The 14,508-nt window shown below is 40.9% G+C and overlaps 1 protein-coding gene and 1 non-coding gene across 2 annotated transcripts in view; both read right to left on the bottom strand.

Annotated features, from left to right (window-relative positions):
* Positions 1–12,504, bottom strand: part of TM4SF4 (transmembrane 4 L six family member 4) — a 31,539-nt gene extending 19,035 nt beyond the window's left edge. Inside the window, exons 1-3 of the mRNA XM_063101240.1 lie at positions 12,331–12,504; positions 11,479–11,568; positions 1,914–2,050 (exon numbers count right to left, since the gene is read on the bottom strand). Coding sequence (XP_062957310.1) covers positions 1,914–2,050; positions 11,479–11,568; positions 12,331–12,504 — 401 coding nt within the window. The remainder of the gene's footprint in view (positions 1–1,913; positions 2,051–11,478; positions 11,569–12,330) is intronic.
* Positions 9,981–10,087, bottom strand: LOC134365390 (U6 spliceosomal RNA). Its single transcript, XR_010022087.1, has one exon. It is a non-coding gene; the product is annotated as a U6 spliceosomal RNA (small nuclear RNA).
* Positions 12,505–14,508: the final 2,004 nt, after the last annotated feature.

Raw genomic sequence — 14,508 nt, 5'->3', positions numbered from 1 at the left:
ATACTTTGAAAAATGGTTTCCTATCTTTCCCCCAAGTTGGCATTTCCAGGCCAGCCGTCACTCTCCTGTCCGTGGGCGTTGGTCACAGCCCATCCAAGCCAGGCATGAGTGTGTGAGGGGAGGCCGTTAGGTCCTAAAGTCAGCACAGGTGAGACCATCGTGCTGTTTGACACGTTACTTGGCATCTGTTGTGTTTCTTTTCTCCCTCCTTTGTTTTGGACATAGATTTGTTCTAATTAGTTCATCAGGCATAGCATTATTCATATAACAGAATAAATAGAAAAATATGTTTAATGCTGCACTGATGCGGTTGATACAAATAGTAGGAGAAGGATCCTTGAAGCAAACATAATCTGCAGCTTCACAGACACACCCATAGGTGGGAGAGAGTGAGCTGTCAGAGGTGGCTTGGCCTTCTGGTGTCTGAAATCTATGCTCAAGCAAGTCAACCCTGTAGCAGTGGAGCCCCAAAGTCCAATGCAAGATAAAAGGGCTTTCTACAATCAACTAAAAACATTTGGGGATCACTGCATGTGACAGGAGGATGTCAGACTGCACTGTTTAACTATGAGAACAGGACAGGGCTAGTTCCTGTGGATGCCTGTGAACCAACTGAGACCTCATGTCACAAGAGAACCAGTGCCTGCCACCTCCCCACCTCTGAAGCCTGTTTTTGAGTTTCTTTAGAATCTCAGGGTAAATTACATACTAATACATAGGGGTTCGAGTTAATATATTAGTGTCCTACAGATTTTTTAGGTGTGGACCCATCCTTGCATAGGAAGACCCAACAATCGTATTTCCTGACCCCCTAGGATGTATCAGTCACTGTGCTGGGCAGAGGGGTTGAGACAGTGAACACAACCGAAATGGTTCAAGCCCTCCTGGAGGTTAAAGTCTGGTGCAGCACGTGTAACAGAACCATCTGCCACGGTGGAGATGTCCTACATCTGTGCTGTTCATTACAGTAGCTACAAGCCATAGATGGCTAACGAGCGCTTGAAATACGACTGGTGTGATTGAGGAATTGAATTTTTAACTTTATTTCATTTAAATAACCACATATGGCCACTGGCTACTGTGCTGGACAGCGCCGCCTAGGGGCAGAAGGACATGTGATATGAAGAGGCTGAGACTCGAAGCCAGAAGACCTGAGTTTGAGCCCTGCCTCTGCCCCCAATTAACTGTATGACTTCAAGCAAGTTAAATTTATTAAGTCTGCCTTGGCAGAGAGTAACTACCTCTTAGGTTTGCTATGGAAATTAAATTATAAATTTGTGGGAAAAATGCTTTTTACAACGTACAAAGTACCATGAAAATATGAAATGTTATTTTAATGAGTTCTGTTAACATTAGCTCTCATGAAGAACCTACAATGTTTTAAATGTCATATTCTGTAAATTCGCCCCTTAACAGATGAATTATAGGCAATCTGGGGTGATAGTGAAAGCCTTTGAGCCCAGTCAGTGAGTAATCATTCTCGTTTTCTATTATAAGATTTGTAACAAAAGCCACTACTCTGTTTACTAATGTTATTAGTTTTCTTGTGTTGCTGCTAATAAATATTTGGATGCCAGCAGTGACACCACAAATCTCTTCCTTCCCTCAGGCCAACTGAGGCATTATCTCTCAGTTATTTCTCCCAGTGTCTGTCAAAAGAGCAATGATAGGCGAGATCCTATGCAACCTGGCTCCACCCTGCAACTCCAGCTCCATCTCACAGGAGCAACATGCCTGAGATTTATATGAAGGTATTTCAAAGTTTGTGGAAAATGGAATGAAGAGATAATATGAATTTGTCCATTAACTTGTTGAAGATCCCTCATACAATGAACAAACATTATGTTCAGTGTCTCCCTTTGGACAATTTACCTGCCTGAGCCCCTTCTGGGCATTGCAGGGTATAGCCTTACCCGTTTTGGAAGGGGTAGCCCCATGTATTCTCGCCCAAGAGACATTTAGGACCCTTGTTGATTGCGACTGCTGAGATGATAAATGAGTATCCAGCACCCAAGAATCCAATCGCAGCAAATATTGTGGAAGTGAACATCTGAAAGACAAGGAGAGAGACAGCCGAGTTCTTCAGGTGGTCCAGAGGTTGTGCTCAGCAAACCTAACCAGCCTCTTGCTAAACATGGCGAAGTTCTCTGGTCTCATTATCCCGCTGAGGTTAAGTTACTGTGGTGTCTCATATGGTAGGCAGATTCTGCTTAGGAGAAAGAGAAGAAGTCTAGAACATCTCCTCAGTGGTCCTAGTTACATTCCTTGAGGCCAACAAGATTAAGGCCGGCATCTCTTCCATGTGGCAGCAGCCTTTAAAATATCTGAAGGTCACCTTGACATCTCTCACCCCATTGCACCCTCTGAAAATTCTCTTCTTTAGGTTAAACAATCCCAACAATTTTGGTTCTTCTAAATATTTTTATATGACAGAGATTAATTAGTGAAAAATAGATGACACTAGCATCTTTCTATTTTCAATTATAAAATCAAAATAGAATTATAGACAGCAGTGGAAAGGATAATTCTTTCTAGTTTATCTTGTTGAGCTGCTTGACACAACTGTGTACAAAACAGAATTATAGAGTGTGAAAGCAGAAGCAATCCTGGAGCCTGTCTCTTTGCAGAACTGACTATTCCATCCTTCCTACCTCCCACGCCCTCTACTCTGGCCAGTGTAAACTTCTATCACAGCACAGTGCCCGTAACACATGAATGCATAGCTTTTTAATGGCTGTCTTCTCCAAACAGAGCACAAGCTCCTTGAAGTCGTGAACAATGAGTTATTTGAAGATAGGGCATTGCTCCACCCTACCACAGTCTATGGTTTTTCTTCTTCCTAGCTTACCAAAGGCACCGAGGAGAAGTACTTGTTGGATGTTTTCAGTGACTAGTAAGGCTTATTATCACTAATTTTTTACATTTTTCCCATAAATTTTTATGTCTAGGGTATCTTAAATTTACTCTTACCATCAAGAACATTTGTGAATTTAATCTAGGTCAGAAATAAATAAAAATTTTTGTCAATTTACCATGCTAGAACAGGCAATCTCTTTCCCAAAGGATGTGTAGTTGAATAATTTGGGGACTTGCTGGATTATGTAAATAGGTTTCGCTCCTGTTGTACTTTTAAGAAAATTTATGATATGCTAATGTGTGTGAACCTCTGAGAAGGGGATATACCATGTATGCTGGAATATAAAGAAAATGATTAGCTCTCAAATTATCCTTCAGAAGTAAGGAAATTGCCTTATGACTGAGTCCTTATTTCATTTATCAGGCAACACGGTACTTCCTCAAATACTTTATTTTGAACAACCAAATACTGTGTGGAGAAGACATTAGTCAGAAACAACCCACTCAATGTGAGATGACAGAGTTGTTTAGAAAGTTTTTTCTTAATACACATTTATTAATTATTCCACGAATGTTGACCCCACAATTCCTAGTTCTGGATATTATAGTTAACAAACCTTTTAAAAGGTATTCTAACATGAGCACACTTTTATGCTTACAATGTAGGGATTATTAATATATATCTGCAAGAGGAGTGTTTGAACACTGTCTTTTGGGAATTGATATTTGTGACTAAAATTTGCACTGATAATATCCATCATACTTGGATACAAAAATGTTGTGGCCAAACTTAAATGGAAGAGAAAATGTGCTGTGGGAAACTTTAGATGGCTCAAAGGGTGTCATTAGTAGTAGCAAAGTTGTTGATGTCAACGAGGCATGAATACATTTTAAAATGAGTGGATGAAATGTCATAGTTCAAAATCAATATATTAAAATATTGTGTATTTTTTTATAACATGTGATTTAAAATATGTATGTGTCACCGAAAGTTTGTATGTTAATGTTGGTCAAACAGATTTTTTGGAAACTTCTTCATGATAATTAAGAATAAGAGATGGGTTTATATTTAGTTTTGCCGTACAGTAAGGTATACAGTATAGCATAATTTGCAGACTTTTCCAATCTCTTTGGATCCTATAACTTTTTTCTGAGAGTGCTTGCAAAACACACTTTGGGAAATGCTGCTACAATTCTTAGTGAGAGCTTATCTAGCTAGTTTTCTGTCTCTTAGCCACCTCCATGCTTCAATCAAATTGCTGTTCAGTTAGATGCAGCTGGTATAACTGCAGGAATGCCCAGAATGTTTCAGTACAGCAAGTGAAATCTTACTCTTAGGGCAGTTTCTTCCAATGCTATCTCTGGCCTTTTCAGAAAAAGGCTCTGAGTGGTCTGGAAACATTTGTTGACATCATATAGATTGAATTGTCTTAGAGAAAAACAAATTCTATAAAGGAGGGATCCCTCACATCCTTAAACTGGCTAAAAGTCTTCAAAAGCCAAATTTTTCACTAAATAGATGGTTAAATATTCTTAAAATCATATTTTAATAATATAAAAGACCTCACAAATCATCTAGTGCTATCATTTTGCATTCTAGCAAATAAAATAGCTCCATTTCATGAGAGCCTTATGTGCGTTTTCTCATTTAGTCCTCTCAACAGGCCTGTGAGATGGGTATTATTATCTACATTTTCCAGACAGGAAACCAAGACTACCAGAAATTAAGACAGTTGCTCCAAGTCAAACAAATAGTAAAGTGGTAGAAATGGGATTAGTCCATGGCCACTTGCTTCCAAGTCTCATACTCTTAATTTGTGAATTTCTCAAGTCACACGTCTAGAAGGTGGCTGAGCTGGATTAAGAACCCACATCTCCTCCCACCAGCCCAGTGTCCTGTACTCTCTACCCTTTCAAATACATACATACACACACACACACACACACACACACACACGCGAACACACACTCATGACACACTGCCATGTGCCCCAGACACTCTGTTATTTGCAAGCCTCTCTGTGAATGAAATTGATTCTCTCACACAAATAAGACAACACATAAAGAAAAAATATCTTTTTGCTTACTTGGCCTTCTGATCTTGAGTTCTAATTATTAATCAGAAATCATTAAACTATTGATAATTAAGAAATAGGAGTTTCTAATTGCTGTAATGGAAAAGAAAGATTGCATTTCCAGGAATGCAGTTTGGAAGTCTCACGAAACCTGAGTCCCAGCCCTCTCAGCATCACCCTAGTAAACAGAGGAAGGGGGTGTGTGGATCTAGAAGGTCCTTCACTAAAACAACTGAAGATTTCGATACCCACTGGCTGATAGTGAGAGGAGAAATTTTGACTTGAGCTATTCTTGCTGTTTGAGCTGAATGAAGGATTTTAGATACCACTTCTGGAACATTTTAGCAGGCACATGGTTAGAGATACAAAAAGTGAGAGCAAAGCAAACGTTCCTTGTTTTATGCAGGTCTGAGCAAATGAAAAGTCAGGTCAACATAAAATATCAATGGGGAGATGATGTTTCCTTCACCAAAGAACACCACTGTAAGAACCTCTAGACCAGCACTGTCCAATGGAGATATAAGGTGAGCCACATTACGTAATTCAAAATTTTCTAGTAACCTCCATTATAAAAATTTTACAAAACAGGCAAGATTAATTTTAATAATATATTATATTAAGCTCAACATATCCAAAATATTATCATTTCAACATGTAATCAATATAAAAATTACTGAGATATTTTACATACTTCTTTCTGTACTAATTCTTCAAAGTCTGGTGTGTGGTTTACACTTGTAGCATAGCTCAATTTAAACTAGCCACATTTCACATACTCAATAGCCACACATGGATAGTGGCTACTGTACTGATCAGCATAGTCTAGGATATTTGAAAAACTTATTTTATTTTAAATGCATGGATATGGTAGGCACTGAATCCATGACTAGGGTTCTCTCAGGAGGGCGGGAAATGTGATAAAGGACAGCACGACTGTCACCTGAGTCAATGATGCTTTACTTCTTTGTAAGATGTATCTGAGAAAATACAGCATCCAGGTATGACTTCATAAAACTACAAGTGGTATGTTCTGTTTATGAATTCAAATTTGAAATGTCTCACCTTAAAATAACTAAAACAAACACCCAAACTGATATTTCAGAGCATTTCCAGAATGGATGAACCACATGAAGCAAAGTACACTTTATGTCATATTGTTTTAAATTATTTCACACTGTCAAGTCTTAAAAAATTAACAAACAATTTTACTGCTCAGAAATACAATCGGTCTTTAAACCAGCATGGAATAACTTCAAGTTTTCATGGGTTTCATGATACACAATTTCTTATGTTAAAAGAAAAGTGGCTGAGATCAAGTTGGACACACTAGCAGAAAGACACTCCAAAACCGGTGTTATTTAAAGTAAAGAGGCAAAAGGCCTGAATATCTCTGAAAGGAGATACAGTAATTGGGAGCAGTGGGGACCCCTGAGGAGGGGAGTTGCCAGACTTGGAGTCAGAAATGGGAGGCTCCCTTTGCAGTTTTTGTACTACGGGTATGCTCTACGTACTCTAAATGAATAAATACTAAAGAGGGACACTGTCGTGTTACAATCACGGGCATGGGTTACAGGCAGGTGGATCTGGATCTGGGTCCCAGTTGCACCCTCCTTACCTTGGGAAGTTAATCTTTTTGTCTCCATTTCCTCTTCTGTAAAATAAGCTCAATAATAAGTACCTGCCTTACAGAGTTAATAGTATGTAAGATAGCCTAACCAATAGTAAATAGGGAATCAAAGGTACACACCTCTAGAAAATCAGACAACCCCCAAGTGGGGTAGGCTACCAGGTAATGTAGATAATGTACCCAGAAATCTCTTTTGCTAATTCCCAAGGTTTGGATAATTTCCCATGACATTAAAAAGCACTTGATAAATGTCATATCCTCACATACTCTTATTTTCCGCAAATACAGAGAGCATAACTCTGGGGAGAAAAATAAAAGTAATCAGGCCAGTTTTCTTACAGTTGCTCATCACACACCTTCTGTTCAAACTGTTTATGCACACGCTGTAAACGCTTCCCTTGGAAAGGGGAGATAAGACAGCCCAGTAATCACATGCCCTCTGACTTATGGTTTGCCAGCTTTAAGACCTCCCTCTCTGTCAGGCTCTGGAGGCAGACAAGGTGGCATCAGATGTCTGCCCTGTCACCACTGTGATGTGTCCTTGATCACGTATGTGCTTATGTTGGCTGATGCAAATGGAGGAGACACTGAGAGTTAGGAGGGAGGAAAAGTGGATAGACTAAGGACATGGCATTTAGAGACTTGGGTAGTGACAACATATTGGGGAAACATCTCTGGTGGGCATGGACATTTCTCTTTAGCAAACATTCTAAGAGATGTATAGAGAATGCATGAGTCTTTTTTCTCTTAAACATCAATATCCTGTATCTGCCTCGATAGGCTTGGGAAGGGGGTGGGGTTGGCGGACAGAAACTTGACTCGCATAAACCTCAGTTTCCTCATTCATAAAGTAACAAGTTTAATACATAACTCAAAGGATTATTGTAAGGACTGAGCCTGATAAAGTATGGAAACCTCCTGAAATCTCTCCAGGGTGTTCATCCACTCCATTTATCCAACAAGTACATACTTATCGAGGACTTATGTGTCCTCAATACCCCAGAGACTTAGTTGGTACTTCTGACCTTTCCCCTCACACTAATGCTTGCAAAATCTTCCCCCAGTCCTTCAGTCATTCTTATGAAAGGGAGCAACTGCCTCAATCATTTTACAGCAGAGGATTTAGAAGCATAGAAAATATTTAGTGAAGAAATATGGTTCCATACTTTAATTTTTTCTTTTAAGATAATCTATTCTTCCAAAAGAATTGCCTTTCTTAAATCCTGCTCAAACTGGGTACCATTCCAAGAAATGAAGAAGTAGGTGAGAGTGCTCACCCAGGAGGCATCCCTAGGGGGCACTGCTGAGCCGGGCATGGGAAGGAGTGCTGACTACAGCACACAGACTGCTTTGGACCAAATCTTCCTTCAAAACGGGCAGGTCAACCATATGGCCCTGCCTGTGGGTGGGGTGAACCTGACCTGTGACAGGCTTTAAGGGTGCTGCAATGCCTGCCTGCCCCCAAATACCACCTTTATCAATCCACCCTCTCTCCCATAATTAAAGACACTCCTTAGAGTCAAGTCCAAAGTCTCTAAAAGGCTTTTATTAAAGCATGTCCTCAGCATAAATGAGTTGATAAAATTAATTAGCTGTCCCATTGGGCCCTGAGAGATCAATTTTTAAAAAAAGATTAGAGAGCAGGGGACTCTAACCAGCCATAGACAAGCTGCCAGAAGGCCACTGAGAATCTCCTGCATGAAAGAAGAGGTTGTCACCTGAAAACTCACCCAGCTCAGGGTTTTCAAAGCCCACCTTGGAAGTCACCCTAGTCTTCCTGTTTCGTCCCAGGGCTCACTTGCCTGGCCCTCATTTGGCCTAATTTATTTGAGAGAGTGCAGATCCCTGGCACTGAGCATTCTTCCTGCTCCGAGGCAGAGCAGAGCCTGATTCCTTTTTCTCAGCTTTGCCATAAAAAAATGAATGAGGTGATCCTGAGATTCTTTCCTGCTCATTGTCTGGCTTTATCTCTGCAGCCACCACATCCTGCTCCTCCTATCTCCTACATCCTGGTTTCACTGCCCAAGGAAAGGGAAGAGAATGGTGCAGTTGACTTCTGCAGAATGTTACAGAAAGACAGAACAAAGAAGAGAGAGGCCAGGAAACAAATGATAGACGGCAAGGCCTAGAGTGGGCAGCAGGAGGCAGCCTCCAAAGTGTGCGTATCATAGGCCTTTCCTCCACAGGGCTGCTTAAACCATGCTCCACAGTGGCCCCGTGTCCCCTCAGTACGTGGAGGGGTGTGCCGGGAGCATCTGGAAAAATAATCAAATCTTCATCTTTATAGTTCTGACCAAATTACACTATAGCTTTTTTCTTTTTGTCTGGCTAAGTATAAATACCTTATTTTAAAAAAATGATTATTGCTTGGTGCATCAGAGTCTCAGAACATGAAGGAAAATGAGTCTAAAGTGGGGTCATAATCTCAATGGCCTTAGGGGTGGGACAAGGACCCTGAATGAGTAGAGCTCAGCCATGCCCAGTGCAGTCTGCTGCTGTGGCAAAAAGCAGGCATGGGGCTGGCAGGTTAATTTTTCAATTTTTGAAAAAGAAGTAAAATATCTAGATATTAAAAACAAACAAATTGAAAACAAGAAATCCTGTGTTGGCTACCCAGCATGTGGTCAAGCCTGGGCTGGGGCAGCCAGGCTGGGTGCCTTGGTCGACAGTCTGGCACAGCTGGTCCTCTGATCGACGCTGCCCGGTCATTTGGACAGACAGTCCGTCATTTGGAGGAGTTATCCTCAACTCCTGCTAAGGGCAGATTTCACCTGGAGGGCTAGGGGGCCCCGACAGACATGTTGGGCAGACCAAATATTTCAGATGGTATTGACTGAACTATGCCTGTAAGAACATGACTCTTCTGCCTCATCTTGGACTTTTTAAATCTAATGAACAAGACAAGTTTTGCATAATACTTTGAATGCTATTTCCCTTCTCTCTGTGGTAATATATAAACCTAAAAACAAAAAACAAACAAAAAAACCTTGTTTTTATACTGGCCAGTCTTTAGCCTTCAACTCTGCACCAGGGATGAAATATTACATTTCTAAGCAATGATTCTTCTGTCTTTTCATTGTTTCCTTAATTGCTCTTTTTTTTTTTTTTTCAAATTCTCATTTCCAACTTATCCCCTCAAAGTGCACAAGGTATAATGGGATTACACTTCAAGGAGAAAATGAGTTACGTATTTCTTCCTTTCCTTTATAATTGATTATATAAAAAATAACATTATTATATATAGCATATTACATAATTGTGTCAAATAAATTGTTTTTTAATTACTTGATTTTTAAATTGTGATTATGTATATAAGTTTTGCCATTTTAAGTATTTTTAAACATACAATTCCTTGGAATTAATTACATTCACAATGCTGTGTGACCACCACCTCTAATCGATTTCCAAAACTTTTTCATCATAAAAATATGGAATTCTTCACAAATCTGCATGCCATCTTTGCACAGGGGCCACTCTAATCTTCTCCGTACTGTTCTAATTTCAGTACACGTGCTGCCGAAGCAAGCACAATTTTGGTTATTTTTTTACATCTCTTTGTAAATGATGATTTTAAATGTTAAAATAACAATCATCAATGAGTATTTGGGACTCATGATGGTGCACCCTCTTTGAATGATCTTTGATCTCATATGAAAAACTAATATTCGCACAGAGCTCCAGCCTCAGCCCTGCATGTGTGCTCAATAAATATTCTTTGATAGGATAAATGAACAAATAATGATAAGAAAGAAATGTTAAAATATTCAGTTTCAGAATGGATATATACGCCTTTCCCTCCAAGAAGTTAAGGTAAGTGATTTCTGTGTGTTCCTGGGGCTCCTGAGTCTCTTAATTGGACAGCTGACCCACAGGCGATGGAGCGGGAGCTGCCTGCATGCACCATCCAGCCCAGTAACTCCAGTTCTATCAGCTTCATTTTTGCCATATCAATATTCTTGAAGTCTTTGTATTTTTCTTTGTCAACTCTCTATTTTATTAATATATATCACAATTATAAATGAAAAACTAGAATCATTGGCAAACATAAACACAATATTATTGAATTTTAGTTAAAAATAATGTTGCTTGCATTCCTGCAGCCTGAGTCTTGTTCTCCGTTTGTTAGAAATGAAGATTATGAAGGGTTAGAAATAATAAGAACTTATTTCCATCAAAATAAGACATTTCTTTTTCTATAGAATCAGAAGGAATGAAGAATTGGAAAAGAATAACATTCTATGTTGTTAAAAGATCTAGCACATTTGTACCACCAGAGCTTGCCCCACACTTGGGAAGTTCTGATCTAGTCCAACTTGTTGTTTTTACAGGTGAGTGAGGAAAGGAGAGCAGTGCAGTGACTGGCCCACGTGCAGGAACGGCCCCCAGCCCCACATCCCAGCATCCTTTCCACTGTGCCCTGGAACGTCGATCCTCATCTCTCTAGCTCACGTGCTAAAAGATGAATGGTCACATGAAACAAAAGAAAACAGTGAACCTGGCAGTTGTGTGGATGAAAAACTTAGGGGGCTATGGAGAGGGGAGGTTACCATTTTTTATCCTGTCTCCAGCCCCCTTTACAGGTGAGACAATGCAGGGCCAAAGAAGGGAAATGACTTGTCCAAGTCCTCATGGCCTCTCAGTGGCAGAGGGAAAGCTACAGCCCCGTCTCTGCCTTCTAAGCCTGCATTGTTTCCGGCTCTGATATCCCTGCCTGTCTGGAAAACTTAAAACTGTATTTATACCCTCCATGTATGAAGGCTGTGGTATTTCAAAATATTATTGTTATTTTTGTACTAGCAGGAAGAATCACAGCTCTATCCTTGCAGCAGCTGTCCCCAGCGTCCTGGCTGGGGCTGGTCACTGGTCCCCACCCCCATGCCGCCCAGCACAAGGAGACTGAGCTGCCACGTGGTAACTCACCGCACATCGCTTCCCACAGCTCTCGTTACCGCAGCACCCGCAGCAGTCATTGTTCCTCAGGCCCAAGAACACCAGCGCAGGGAAGATCATCTGCCAGCAAGAGAAGCCACACAGTGGGTTTGCCATCGGAGGGGAGGCCCACGCCTGCCCGGCTGTGTGGGGGACCCAGCCACCATGGGGACTCGCGGCACAGGGGGGATGGCAAAAACTAAGAGAGCAAGGCCGGTGGGGCAGATGGAGTGTTACTGAGCATCTGGGTTCCACTTGGCCTAACTTCAGCTTCAATAAGGCAAGATTTCAAGATCGGGCACCCTGTGTTTCCATTTAGAGGGTGGGTTAGGACAAGGATAAGAAACTTGTCCTCATTTGTCATGAGTCTCTCTCTCTCTCTTTCTCTCTCTCTCTCAACTGGAAGTTCCCAACTCTATTGGAATCAGAGGTAAAGAAATCACTAGTGTGTGAGTTTAAGAGGACTCCACTGACATCTGCTTCTCTTAGTGGTTTTAAGTCAATTGATTTGCTAGAGAGCATTGTTTTCTGTTTTTAATTTTTTTCCCGGCACGGTCTTGTTGGAATAAAGAAATTATTGGTCTTTGGTTTGGTTCATGGGACTCAAACGACCCTGAGAACTGCCAACCCAAGTGTGGGGATTAATTGCTTAGTAAATCTAGTTGCTGTGTCCTTGTTGGATCCTAGCAGAGAAGGGAAATAAATTAAGGCACTATCTTTTCATCATGCTGTTCTTGGGTTTCTGTTAGCAATCACATATCTTCCTGTTCAGTAAATACCCAATTTTAAAAGGATAGGCAGGGGGAATCTCCTTTAGGGGGATTTTAAAGCTTTCCTACTTACCAAGACCCCGCTTCCTAATATTCCTCCGAAATACCAGACCTCTTTGGAAAGGTGGTCGTTGTTGTCTATCACTTTCCCTCCAGGGAAGAATAACAGGACATTAGCCACGAAGCCACACACCACCAGGGGAATGAGGGTGCCCCCCAGGCACCTGGCGCAGCCTCCTGTGCACATGCTGGGGAAGTACAGTATAGGTCAGCGCTAAACGGCTCCTCACTTCACGGGATCTCTTCTGGGATTTTCGGCCAGAGCGTTCTAGTAATTGTCTCCAATTCAATCAATAATTTGGGGCTGAGAATCAAATCTCTGTGAACTGTGTCCTGGGAGTTGCTTCAGCCTTTCAGATATAGCAGAATCTTGATGACGACGGACATTTATAAGTTCTCAGTGACCTGAAGTCCCTTTTTATTTTTTTGCACCCCGGTAAATAAGATTACGTTCAGAGCAGTCGTTCAATCATTTTGCCATGAAGACCAATAACCTCTGTTAATAATCCACCAGCACAGACAAGACACTCACGTTATTGCAATCGAAGACAGGGCTGGAGCAAACAGCATTTAGAACCGCTGCACCTTTAACCTGACAATGCCTCTGCCCAAATAAAGAAGTATTTACCCCGGCTCTTTATAAATCACTTGTATAATTAAGTTACATCCTGGTTTAAATCATGCCTCCCAAGTGCTTAATGGCCTACAGTGTGTGTCTTTGTCTTTTCTGCTGAAAGCCTAGAACCCAGGATTATCCGAAAGAGCTTCTGTTTTCCTCAGTATGAAAATAATTTGATGGTCTAGTGGTGTATTGTTGGGTTCAGGCCTACAGACATCTTTTTAGGGATAAAATCAGAATAAATACTCATTTTATGGCCTGATTGCTGTATTTCTCTACTTATTTCTCAATTAAATAATTAAGTTTTATCTCCTTCCCTACATGATATGATGGAATTAGTAAAAACAGTTTTCCTAAGCAACTTGTTCAGCTATGCCTTCCACATGGGAAGACAAACCTCTGCATTCACAGAGGCTATCGGGCAAGGAAGGTCAGCACTGGGTAGAGAAAAAGGAGAGAGAAAGATACTGGTGAGTCGCCTGGAGGCGGACAGGGCAAAGTTGGAAGAGCAGTTAGAAGGCGTGGGAGGCGGTGCGATGCACCTCTGCTGGAAGTTCGGCCAGCTGCCTGGGACATGATTCAGTTATTAATTTGCTTTGTGTCACTCAGGAAGTTCTCTGCCACGCCTAGACCAAGCTCAACATTATGTGATGACCCTGCTTGGAACTGGGGTTACATGTCCGCTGAAGGATTGGGGTGGAACAGAGAGTCTTGCTAGTTTTTCATTGAGAATCTAGAGGTTACAATTAAGAACAAGAGGTAGAATTTTCTGAGAAGTCAATTTTTAGCTAAATAAAAAGCAAGTACCATCATTATCATGGTGAGACCTGTCCTAGATGGGCGTTGGCCACCTGCTCCCAGGGAAGCAGGGAAGGATTCCGGAGAATTCAGATTGGATACATGCTGAGGCTCCTTCTAAAGACTATGAAATGTATACTGGTTGCCCTATAAAGATACCTAGAGATCTCAGGGTTGGGGTAAGAAAAAAAGACAAAAAACAGCAGATGTTTATTGAGCATGAATAATATGCCAAGCACAAATGAGCAGTTCAAATGCTCCTTGTCCTTCTATGAAGAAGGTATCATGCCCCCTTCACGGATGAGGACGCTCTGGCTCAGAGGGGTTAAGTGAATTTTGCTAGGTCACCCCAGCAAAGTAAGAGGAAGAGCTAAGATTTTATTTTATTTTATTTTACAATTAAAAAGTAGATTTTACTTCAAACCACTGGTTCTTACAGCCAGTAACATACATCAGGATCACTGGTGAAGGTTTTAAAAAATATTTAAGACTAAGCCTCACTCTTGGAGAAGGTTGCGATGGGGGTCAGGAACTGTGAATATTTTTAAAAAGCTCTTTGGTTAAGAGCTAAGATTATAAATCAAGGCTCTGTGTCACCAAACCCAGTCCATGGTCTCTCTAAGTAGATTTTCCTTCTTTGAAACAACAACAAAAATCATCTTTTCCGTATAAACAATAGAATGGCACTGTGTGTGAAGTCGATGCACACAGTGGGAGGTACTTCCTTCTCAACAATAACAAAAACATTTGATTTTATTTCTTATTAAAAACTGA

The sequence above is a fragment of the Cynocephalus volans genome, chromosome 1, assembly GCF_027409185.1.
Source record: "Cynocephalus volans isolate mCynVol1 chromosome 1, mCynVol1.pri, whole genome shotgun sequence".
NCBI lineage: Eukaryota > Metazoa > Chordata > Mammalia > Dermoptera > Cynocephalidae > Cynocephalus > Cynocephalus volans.
The sequence above is the reverse complement of the archived record's forward strand: the minus strand, read 5'-3'. Positions and strand labels throughout refer to the sequence as shown.